Here is a 12,441-nt window from a genome sequence, read left to right on the forward strand (position 1 = left end):
GCCCTGCCCCCATATCCCTACATATTATACCCATTAATGCCTCTAACCTACACATCCCTGGATACTAAGGGGCAATTTCTTGGCATGGCCAATCAACCTAACCCGCACATCTTTGGACTGTGGGAGGAAACCAGAGTACCCAGAGGAAACCCTTGCAGACACGAGGAGAGTGTGCAAACTCCAGACAGACAGTGACCCGAGCCAGGAATCGAACCCAGGACCCGGGAGCTGTGAATGATGGCAAAGGATTTTTAAATTTGCAGTTTTCCTTTTATCTTTTGTTTGTTTTCTATCTGGTTCTTCCTTAATTTGATCCAGGATCCTTCCGAAAACTTCACCTGAAACAGCGAGGACTGCCTTTCTCTTTGAACGTGGGTTCCCTTCGGGTGCTCCAGTTTCCTCCCACACTCCAAAGAAGCGAGAGTTGGGGGATCGGCCACGCTAAGTTGGGCCTTAGTGTCCAAAGAGGTTTAGGTTAGGCGGCTCAGCGTGGGAAATGTGCGGGATTGTGGGGATAGGGTGGAGGGGAAGCCTTGGTTGGGATGCATTTTTGGAGAGTCAGTACAGACTCAATGGGCTGAATTGCTGCCTTCTGCACATTAGTGGGATTCTAACTGCTGACATCCTCTTGGTGTATTTCCAGCTGTTCTGTCCTGTGTTTTTCAGCACTTTGCATTTTCTCCTCATCCCCCGTGCCTCCAACTTTTATTAATTTGCTCCAGAGCGAAGTGTTTTGGTAAATACGCCATCTGGCCACTAGATGGGGAATCCTTCCTGTAAGTACTAAGTGTTCCATCTGCTGCGGGCGGTTAAGGGCATCAAACGTCTCCTTCACTTTCTTCTACTAATCTGGCTGGTTTCTACCTGCGAGGGATCCCGAGTCTGACTAATTGCTGGTTGTCTTGTGGGAGGCGAAGCGAGGATACTGATCTTTGCTGTTATTGCCTGTCAGCAGTGCCTCGGGGAATAACACCCTTGCCTCCCGAGTCACAGAGTTACAATGACACAGTGCAGAAAGTGGCCATTCAGCCCACCATGCTAGCTCTTTGAAAAGAACTATCCAATCGTCATTCTTTCTCAAAGACATTTGTTCCCCTTTGAGCCTCTATCCAGTTTTCTGTTGGAAGTTATTGGATCGCATTTCAGTGCCTTTTCTGGAAACACGTTCCGGATCCCAGCAACTTGCGATGTCAAAGCCAAAGAGGCGGCACTGAGGTTAGCACTGCAGCCTCACAGCGCCAGGGACCTGGGTTCAATTCTGGTCTCAGGTCAATGTCTGTGTGGAGTTTGCACATTCTCCCCGTGTCTGCGTGGGTTTCTTCCGGGTGCTCCAGTTTCCTCCCATGTTCCAAGGATGTGTGGGTCAGGTTGATTGGCCATGCTAAATTGTTCCTTAGTGTCAGGGAGATTAGAAGAGTAAATACATGAGGTTATGGGGATAGTACTTGGGTGTTGTTATGGTGGGATTGTTATCAGTGTAGGCTTGATGGGCCGAATGGCCCTCTTTGCAGTGCAGGAATTCTGTGATTCTAAAGGTTTGTTCTTTTGCCAGTCATCTGTGTGTTTCCCATGACTGCCAAGGAGTCTGTTTCTCCACATTTCCTCTTATCAGAATCATCTGTGAGTTTGAGCACTTGATTTTCAGCATCTATTATAGCAAGGGTATTATTAAACTAGACAGAGAACAGAAAAGATTTACTAGGATGCTACCGGGAATTGATGGTTTGAGTTACAAGGAGAAGCTGGATAGGTTGGGACTTTTTCCCCTGGAGCGCAGGAGGCTTAAGGTTGATCTTACACAGATCTATAAAATAATGAGAGGTATAGATCAGCAAGATAGTCAGTATCTTTTCCCAAAGGTAAGGGAGTCTAAAACTAGAAGGCATAGGTTTAAGGTGAGAGGGGAGAGATACAAAAAGGTCCAGAATTTTTTCACACAGAAGGCGATGAACGTCTGGACCGAGCTGCCAGAGGTAGTAGTGGAGGCGGATACAATTTTGTCTTTTACAAAGCATTTGGACAGTTACCTGAGTAAAATGGGTATAGAGGGATAGGGGCCAAATGTGGACAATTGGAATAGCTTAGTAGCTTTAAAAAAAGGGTGGCATGGACAGATTGTGCCAAATGGCCCATTTCTCTGCTGTGGACCTCCATGACTCTAATCAAATCTCCATTTAACCTTCAGTGCTTTAGGGAGAATAACCCAACTTTGATGTGGAATCCGCTCTTGTTCCCGGGACCCTTTTTTTAAATCTCTGTTCTTTCACGGGACCTGCGCGTTGCTGGCAAGGCCAGTGTTTGTTACTACAACTGAGTGGCTTTCTCGGCCAATTTCAGAGGGTGGCTTAAAGTCGATCACGTGTGTCATACATAGCCCAGATCAGATAACAATGACTGATTTTCCTTCCCCAAGCTAGCTGGTTTTTTTTTTAACCATGATGGTTGTCATGGTCATAAGAACATAAGTAATAGGAGCAGGAGTAAGCTATCTAGCCCTTCGAGCCCTTGATGGCTGATCTGAAGTGGATCAGTTCCACTTTCCCGCTTTCTCCCCATAACCCGTAATTCCCTTGTCTATCAGAAATATATCTGCCCGTGTCTTAAATATATTTAGCGAGGCAGCCTCCACCACTTCAACGGGCAGAGAATTCCAGAGATTCACCACCCTTTTGAGTGAAGAAGTTCCTCCTCAACTCTGATCTAAACTGCCCCCCCCTTATCTTGAGGCTGTGCCCTCTAGTCCTGCTATTCTTTCTAAGCGGGAAGAATCTCTCTACCCCTACCCTATCTATCCCCTTCATTATCTTATACGTCTCTATAAGATCCCCCCTCAGCCTTCTAAACTCCAACGAGTACAGACCCAGTCTATTTAGTCTCTCTTCACCATTACTGAGAACTGCCTTCGTAATTCCAGATTTCTGAATTGAAATTCCACCTCCGGTTGCGGTGGGATTTGAACCCGCGTCCCCAGTCTGTTAGCCCGACTCTCTGGCGTGGTAATCCAGTTACCATCATTTGCTTCTACGTTTGAAGTATACAAATCTAGGCTGACTCTCCGTTGTGTGTGGGCATGCATGTGGGTCAGGAGCAGGAATAGTTGGAGTGCAGCACTGTCTGCGATGCCGTTTGTCAGATGAGGTGTTAAACTGAGGGCTTCGTGTGTGCACTCGAGTGGACTTTTTTTTGATTTAATTCGAATTCCACCATCTGCTGTGGCGGGATTCGAACTCCAGAACGTTAGCAGAGTTTCTGGATTAATGGTCCAAATACAATACCACCAGGCCATTGCCTGCCCCACACTGCTGCCTCACAGTGCCAGCGAGCTGGGATCGATTCCCGGCTTGGGTCATTGTCTGTGCAGAGTCTCCCCGTGTCTGCGTGGGTCTCGTCCGGGTGCTCCGGTTTCCTCCCACAGTCTGAAAGATTAGGTGGATTGGCCACGCCAAATGCTCCCTCGGTGTATCCGAACACGCACCAGAGTGTGGCGACAAGGAGATTTTTGCCGTAACTTCATTGCAATGTTAACATAAGCCTACTTGTGACTAATAAACTTTAAAAACTTTAACTTAATGATACCAATAAGTAACTATGCTCAATGTGATGTAGCTTGTTCTTGTGAACCCTGCCTACAGAATCAATACAATGGTCACATTCAGATGGTGAAGAATGGGACAAAGTTGAGTAGTCTTCCTCATATACAGTTACCGACACTACCACCCGCTCCTCCCGCAGTGCTGGTAAGTTACAATACTTTATAGCCTTGTAACGCAGCTCGACAAGTGGAAAAATAGCTGAATGCGAACATAACTAGGATCCCCTCCAGATTTAAACACTGTAACAAATTAATTCATTAACTGAGGTCTTTGCGAAACATGCGGTAATTTAGTGCACAGCGAACGGGGATGTGAAGAATACACAGCCACACAAAAACAGCCTGCATATTATACAACAATGCTGCTGTATAATAGTTTCACACGTTGAAGACCAGTTTTCCTTCCTTTGGCAGTACTTTCTCTTTCAAAAAAAAAACTCAAGAACAAAATTGCCAGGGTGAGTGTGATAGGGACACTACTCGGCAACTCTGAAAGCAACAGCGTTTGTCATTTCCACAGCTTGCTGCCAGGAAAGCTAAAGAATATAATGTACAGGCTTGCTGGAAAAGCTCAGCAAGCCTGGCTACATCTGTGGAGAGACGGAGTTAATATTTTCTGGAAATGTTAACACTACTTCTCTCTCTCCAGATCCTGCCCAGCCCTGCTGAGAGTTTAGCCGGCACTTCCTGTTTTTAATTCCTCATTTCCAGCATCTGCATGATTTTGTGTTTAAGATTATCGGGAATAGGATCAGGAGTAGATCATTTCGTCCCTTGAATCTGCACTGCCATTCAGTAAGATCGTGGTCGAACTTCCACGCAGCATCAACTTCATTTTCCATATATTCCAGGTTCAGTTTGTATCTAAAGTTCACTTGATGTCAGTCTTGTGTAGACTCCATGACTGAGCATCCATAAACCTCTGTGGTGGAAAATGCCAGAAATTCATAACCCTCATCTCGCTCCAAAATGACTGACACTTTTATCTTGAACCTGTGACCTATAGTTCTAAATTCTTCAGCCAGTTGGGGAAGGAGCGTCTTAACATCTTCTTACCAAGCTCCCCGAGAGTTTTATACGTTTCCATGAAATTATTCTTCCAATCTCCAGAGAATATAATCTTATTTTGCTCAATATGAGCAGAATTGCCCAAGCACGCGCCCACTGACCACACACACACACACACCCGACACATATACCCGTCACAGACCCATGCACACACTCTCATACACACACACACCCGACACACAGACTCACGCCCCAACACACAGACCTATACCCCGATTCGCGCATGTAGGCAAACACACACACACGCACAGACCCATATCCCCAAACACACACACACACACACACACACACACACACCCCTCATCCATTTGTTCAGGCAATTTTGTCACTTTGGAAAAACACACTGGCCCCAAACGTGCTCAGAGAACTTTGCTGCTTTCCTGTTGTAACTCCCATCAGAACATTTAACACGTCCATGTGAAATTCCTGTGCTCACTCGCCATTATTCCATCTGAAACTGTAATTTTCAGAGCACCATCATAAACAGGCTGTAGCCGTTTGCAATATTTTCAGTGTTTGACCAGTTCCGTTCACTGCTGTTGTTGCTATTGTAGAGATGTATTGTTTCTGTCGAGATAATGACTCGGTTCTGCCTCGTGGCCGAACATGAACATTCTCCTAATTCTCTGCTTTTTGTTTCCTGTTTTGAACTGCCAGCCTGACCTAGTGCTTCAGAGAACGTGGCAAGCTCCTCCCATGTTACCTCCATTTTTCCCCAGTAACGTACATTCCACGGTGCCTTCACATGCAGCAGGAGCTTACCCGGTGAGTTTTCCAGCTACAAGTTTCCTGCCCGGCCTGGGGGCACAGTCGGAGTTTGCTGTCCGCAACGCACCGCCTGCCTCTCACCCTGCCAGCAAACTGGAGAAACTCCTGGAGAAACTGGAGGCAAGATTCCCTAATTCCAATAGGTACGCTGTTCTCGAACCCGCGGTTCGAAGCACTCCGCCCTGTATGCTGTTTGGTTTGAGTCACATCAAATGCACTGGAAAGATTGTGACGACTTAGAATTTACCCCCTGTCTGCTCCCAGCCGGTGAGCTGTGTGTCAGGAGGACATCAAATGAATGATTGGAGGGGCAAAAGATTGCAGGGTTATCATAGAATCCCAATAGTACAGGAGGAAGCCATTTGGCCCATCAAGTTTGTACCACCATCCCACTCAGAGCTATTCCTGCAACCCTCAAAAAGAATCATAGAGGTTTACAGCATGAAAAGCTACTATGAAGCTGGGCTAGCGCTTAATATAAAAAAGGAAAGCAAGAGTTTTTATAAATATATAAAAAGGAAGAGGCTGGCTAGGGTGAACGTTGGTCCTTTAGAGGATGAGAAAGGGGACCTAGTGGTAGGGGATGGGGATATGGCTAAGGTATTGAATAACTTTTTTGTTTCTGTCTTCACGGAGGAGGACGTGAATAATTTGCCGGGTGTTAGCGATGGAAAGGTGGTAGGACTGGAGGGTCTTAATGACATTACTGTTACTAGAGAGGCGGTGCTTGACAGACTGGAGGGGCTGATTGTGGACAAGTCCCCAGGACCGGATGGAATGCATCCGAGGGTTCTGAAAGAAATGGCGGAGGTGATAGTGGATGCCTTGGTGGTTATTTTCCAGACGTCGCTGGATTCCGGGGAAGTGCCAGAAGATTGGAAAATGGCTAATGTTACGCCGTTGTTTAAGAAGGGTGCCAGGCAAAAGGCGGGGAATTATAGGCCGGTTAGTTTAACGTCTGTGGTAGGTAAAATGTTAGAATCCGTCATTAAGGAGGAAATTGCGAGGCATCTTGAAGGGAATTGCTTGATAGAGCAGACGCAGCACGGTTTCATTAAGGGGAAGTCGTGTCTGACAAATTTACTGGAGTTCTATGAGGATGTGTCTAGGGCGGTGGATAGAGGAGAGCCGGTGGATGTGGTCTTTCTGGATTTTCAGAAGGCGTTTGACAAAGTACCTCACAAGAGGTTATTGCAGAAGGTCGAGGGACATGGAGTTGGGGGTAGGGTGTTAGCGTGGATAGAGGATTGGTTGTCAAATAGGAGGCAGAGAGTGGGGGTCAACGGGTGCTATTCGGATTGGCGGTTGGTGACTAGTGGAGTGCCCCAGGGGTCGGTGCTGGGGCCTCAGCTTTTTACCATTTATATAGATGATCTGGAGGAGGGAACCGAGTGTAGGGTGTCGAAATTTGCTGATGACACCAAGATTGGGGGAACGGCAAATTGTGCGGAGGGTGTTGAGAGTCTGCAGAAGGATCTAGATAGGCTGGGCGAATGGGCCAGGAAATGGCAAATGGAATTTAATGTTGGCAAGTGTGAGGTGGTCCACTTTGGCAGGAAGAATGGTAGGAAGGACTATTACTTACGTGGTGAAAAACTGCAGCAGGCAACGGTGCAGAGGGACCTCGGGGTCCTTGTGCATGAGTCGCAAAAACCCAGCTTGCAGGTGCAGCAGGTGGTCAGGAAGGCAAATGGGATGCTGGCCTTCATAGCGAGGGGGATTGAATATAAAAGTAGGGAGGTCTTGCTGCAGCTGTATAGGGCATTGGTGAGGCCGCAGCTGGAGTACTGTGTGCAGTTTTGGGCGCCGTACCTGCGCAAAGATATTTTGGCCTTGGAGGGAGTGCAGAGGAGGTTTACTAGGCTGATACCGGAGTTGAGGGGGTTGAGCTATGAGGAGAGGCTGAATAAACTAGGCTTGTACTCGTTAGAGTTTAGAAGAATGAGGGGAGATCTCATTGAGACGTATAAGATGATGAATGGAATGGATAGGATAGAGATGGAGAGACTCTTCCTGCTCAAAAAAGACAGTAGGACTAGGGGGCACAGCCTCAAGATAAAGGGGGGGCGGTTTAGAACGGAGTTGAGGAGGAACTTCTTCACTCAAAGGGTGGTGAATCTCTGGAATTCTCTACCCATTGAAGTGGTGGAGGCTGCCTCGCTAAATATTTTTAAGACGCGGGTTGATGGGTTTTTGATAGGAGAGGGGATTAAGGGTTATGGGGAGAGGGTGGGAAAGTGGAACTGAGCCACGACAGATCAGCCATGATCTTATTGAATGGCGGGGCAGGCTCGAAGGGCTAGATGGCCTACTCCTGCTCCTATTTCTTATGTTCTTATGTTAAACAGGCCCTTCGGCCCAACTTGTCCATGCTGCCCTTTTTTTTAAAAACCCCTAAGCTACTCCCAATTGTCTGCGTCTGCTATTATCTCTGGCAATTTATTCTGCTAATCTCCCTGACACTAGGGTCAATTTAGCATGGCCAGTCAACCTATCCTGTACACCTTTGGTTGTGTTGAGAGAGAGCAGTGGAGTGGGTGGCACAGAGGTTAGCACCGCTGCCTCACTGCGCCAGGGACCCGGGTTCGATTCTGGCTTTGGGTGACTGTCTGTGTGGAGTTTGCACATTCTCCCCGTGTCTGCGTGGGTTTCCATCCACGGTCCAAAGATGTGCAGGTTAGGTGGATTGGCCATGTTAAATGTATGGGGTTACGCAGATAGGACGGAGGAGAGGGCCTGGGAAAGATGATCTCTGGGAGAGTCTGTGGGTTCTACGCTGTAGAGATCCTACGATTGCCCTCTCAAGGAGCCAGCACGAGCATGGTGTGCTGAAACGGCACCTTCCGGGTTGTTCCATTCTGTGACTAACCAGCACCTGGTTATTTATTTTTGATTTGATTTATTATTGTCACATCTACTGGTATACAGTGAAAAGTATTATTTCTTGCTCTGTATACAGACAGAGCATACCGTACATAGAGAAGGAAAGGAGAAGGTGCAGAATGTAGTGTTACAGTCATAGCTAGGGTGTAGAGAAAGATCAACTTAATGCAAGGTAGGTCCATTCAAAAGTTTAATGGCAGCAGGGAAGAAGCTGTTCTTGAGTCGGTTGGTACGTGACCTCAGGCTTTTATATATTTTTCCCGATGGAAGAAGGTGGAAGAGAGTATGTCTGGGGTGCTTGGGATCCTTAATTATGCTGGCTGCTTTGCCGAGGCAGTAGGAAGTGTAGACAGTGTCAATGGATGGGAGGCTGATCTAAGTGATGGACTGGGCTACATTCACGACCTTTTGTAATTCCTTGCAGTCTTGGGCAGAGAAGGAGCCATACCAAGCTGTGTTACAACCAGAAAGAATGCTTTCTGTGGTGCACCTGTAGAAGTTGGTGAGAGTTGTAACTGATATGTCAAATTTCCTTTTCCTTTTCTCTTCCTTTGTACCAGGGCCCAACTTACCCACATCCTCCAGCAGATTAAGAACTCACGTGGAACTATTGCTGGCCTTTCCGTCGATGAACTCATCCATCAGGTGGCTGAGAGACTGGTGGAAACCGAACAGGTAGGTGTCAAACATTGAAACTGAAACTGAGCACTTAGCATGCAAGTGAGAAAGCCAATGTTTGATTATGGGTGGCATGGTGGCACAGTGGTTAGCACTGCAGCTTCACAGCACCAGGGACCAGGGTTCGATTCCGGCCTTGGGTCACTGCCTGTATGGAGTTTGCACATTCTCCCCGTGTCTGTGTGGGTTTCCTCCGGAAGCTCCGGTTTCTTCCCACAATCCAGAGATGATGCTGGCTGGGGTGGGCACAGAAAGGAATCTGACAACACCAGATTAAAGTCCAACAGGTTTATTTGGAACCACGAGCTTTTGGTGCGCTGCTCCTTCAGATGAGTGTCTGATGAAGGAGTAGTGCTCCGAAAGCTCATGATTCCAAATAAACCTACAGTCTAAAGATGTGCGGGTTAGGTGGATTGGCCATGCTGAAATGCCCATAATGTCAGGGGGATTAGTGGGTGAATATGTGGGGTTATGGGGATAGAGCCTGGGTGGGATGGTTGTCAGTTCAGGCTCGGTGGGCCAAATAGCCTCTTTCTGTTCCGTCGGGGTTCTATGCTTAATAGCGCACAGTGCCTCAAATTGGACCAATGGAACTGTTCCCTTTGATTCTCTGAACATTTTTAAAGGAGGAATTTTCTGTATTAGTGCTGCTGTATTACAGGGATTGGAATCCACTACTAATAGAACTTTAAAGTTTCATCAAGTTGCGGAAGTGGATAGCTCCCAGTAACTCTGCTTGAGTGGCAGTGCCAGAGTAGAGATCGCGTGAAGAGCGATGGGTATTTAAATCCCAATGTGAAACCCGCAAGCTAAAACACAGCAGATTTGTCGTATGTTGCAAGGGGCTGGAATGGCATAAAAAACTGATAGCAGGCACTTCTAACGTTAATGAATGTAAATTTAAAATGTATTTTTTTTTCCCCCATCATTCTTGCCAGGCACAACCAATGCATCTACTTCGAGGCTCTGTTATGGCACCTGGACACTTCCCACTGGCAACTTCTCAGACCAGCCCTTACCTGGTCATGCCGAACAACAGCTCTGGAGCCCAGACTTCATACCAAGAGAGTCCAGTGATGGTTAGTAAATTCTCTTGCCTTCATTAAGGGAAATTTTCTTTCCCTGCTCTGTGTTTTGTACTGACTGTCTCTGGCCCAAGAGACACTGGGCTGAACTCGGCAGATCTTGAAGAATGATGGGCGCATCCTGGAGCGAGATAGGAGCTGTGGCTCAATGGATAGCACTGCTGCCTCAGAGCGCCAGGGACCTGGGTTCAATTCCCGGCTTGGGTCACTGTCTGTGCGGAATCTGCACGTTCTCCCCGTGTCTGCATGGGTTTCCTCCCACAGTCTGAAAGATGTGCTGGTTAAGTGCATTGCCCATGCTAAATTCTCCCTCATTATACCTGAACAGACGCGAATAGGGGATTTTCACAGTAACTTCATTGCAGTGTTAATGTAAGCCTACTTGTGACACTAATAGATAAGCTTAAAATAAAACTCAGCCGTTTTTGGCTGCAGCTCGAAGCTTAACCCAAATTGCGTGAGTCGTGAATTGCTGGGGTCAGTGTAAATGCCCTGGAAGGACAGAAGGGTGTGTATAGTTGTCATGGCCTGAAGATGTTTTGAAATGTCCGGCTCATTAAACGTAAAAGGGCTGCTGATGTCCCTGAGAATTTTGAAAAAAAAGCTCTGCTGGGCTGCTTTGATTGACAGGTGTAGGTTGGCATTGAATTGATATGGGAGGGGTGAGGGGCGGAGGACCTAACAGTACAGCAACCACCAACACTGTCCTTTTGGGGTTCACTGGCCCAGTGTTACCCACACCTTTCCCCCCCCCCCGCCATGTGAAAATTACAGGAAACGTTTGAACCAACGTGTTTCTAACAAGTTAGAGATTTTCCCACCCACTCTTCCCAAATGCCCTGTTGAGTTACTGGATCAGCAGAGTTGGGAGAGCTACACGTCTCGGTTAGAATCCAAATGAGAGGTTTGATTAAGCGTTAGTGTCATGATGTTGTTGTTGATGCTGTGGCGAGTTGGATGTCAGGCGGATAATTAGGATTTAGGTGTGTGTGTTAGTGAAAGAGTTGAATATATTGTGGTGAAATCGGGCAAGGAGAAGCTGTGAAATACAGAAATTGGGTGCTAATTCATACAACGAAAACAGACAGTGACCCTGCACTGACTGCCTCTTCGTTTTAATTGTACATTAACAGTAGATTTACACAAACTAGTCTTGTTTTTCCTGGAATTTAGCAGATTGTGGGGTGATTTGATCAAAGTTTGCAAGACAATCAGGGGTACAGAAAGGGAATCGAGAACAGAACTATTCCTAATTGTTAAGGGACTGTTTCTGATTATTACAGAACTATTTCTAATTGTTACAGAACTCTTTCCGACGGTGGCAGGGGGGCTTTCCGATCGTTACAGGAGCAAGTCTGCTGGTTGGGGAGTCTACGATCAGGGATGTACTGTCTAAATGTTTAGAGTTTTCCCACAGCAATTGGAAAGCACCCCACAACGATGGGAAACCGCCCTGTAACGATGGGAAACCGCCCTGTAACGATGGGAAACCGCCCTGTAATGATGGGAAACCGCCCTGTAACGATGGGAAACCGCCCTGTAACGATGGGAAACCGCCCTGTAACGATGGGAAACCGCCCTGTAACGATGGGAAACCGCCCTGTAACGATGGGAAACCGCCCTGTAACGATGGGAAACCGCCCTGTAACGATGGGAAACCGCCCTGTAACGATCAGGAGTGAACAGAGGTACCACTTCACACAAAAGGGGACAGACGTTTAGAACTCTGTTCTGCAAACAGCAATTGCTACTCAATCAATTATTAATTTTAAATCTGAGATTGCTTGATGTCTGTTAGTCGATGTCATTAGGGGGATATGGGGCGAGAGTAGATGTAGGGGATTAGGTCACAGTAATCTCATTGAATGGTAGAACTAGTTTGAGGGGGCGGATTGCCCCCGTCCTGTTCCTATGTAAGATCCCCCAAACCAGAGGTTGTAGTCTGATAGACGTGCTAGTTAGGGCATTGATCTGAATATGTACCAGAGTGTGGCGACTAGGGGATTTTCACAGTAACTTCATTGCAGTGTAAATGTAAGCTTACTTTTGACTAATAAATAAATACATTTTAACTTAGATTTCATGTTTATTTCCAGGATTTTTATTTTAAATGTGATTGCTGAATATACGTAATTTTATAATAAATTCTCCGCATTGATTGGCCTCCTTTCAGCTGCAGATGCCGGGCAGTCTACGACTTTGTTTGATGTGTCAGAAGGTGGTTCACGTCAATGAGGTGCAGCCAATGGCCTGTTCACACATTGTCCACAAAGAGGTGAGTGTCCCACTTCCTTCTGTTAATCAGTCGACCCCTCGCGGGCCCTAATCCTCACCTGAAAATCATTCTTTTTTTTTTGTTGACTGTAG

General features: G+C 46.8%; 1 protein-coding gene across 2 annotated transcripts in view; it reads left to right on the forward strand.

The window, feature by feature from the left end:
- LOC145359847 (RING finger protein 214-like) overlaps positions 1 to 12,441 on the forward strand; it is a 44,506-nt gene that overhangs the window by 28,974 nt on the left and 3,091 nt on the right. The window contains exons 11-15 of one of the 2 annotated variants that reach the window (XM_080214641.1): positions 3,633 to 3,737; positions 5,318 to 5,571; positions 8,872 to 8,986; positions 9,928 to 10,068; positions 12,248 to 12,349. In XM_080214641.1, coding sequence (XP_080070767.1) covers positions 3,633 to 3,737; positions 5,318 to 5,571; positions 8,872 to 8,986; positions 9,928 to 10,068; positions 12,248 to 12,349 — 717 coding nt within the window. The remainder of the gene's footprint in view (positions 1 to 3,632; positions 3,738 to 5,317; positions 5,572 to 8,871; positions 8,987 to 9,927; positions 10,069 to 12,247; positions 12,350 to 12,441) is intronic. The other variant, XM_080214643.1, reaches the window with a different exon arrangement.

Source organism: Carcharhinus amblyrhynchos, chromosome 29 (genome assembly GCF_965287045.1).
Source record: "Carcharhinus amblyrhynchos chromosome 29, sCarAmb.v2.hapA, whole genome shotgun sequence".
Lineage (NCBI taxonomy): Eukaryota > Metazoa > Chordata > Chondrichthyes > Carcharhiniformes > Carcharhinidae > Carcharhinus > Carcharhinus amblyrhynchos.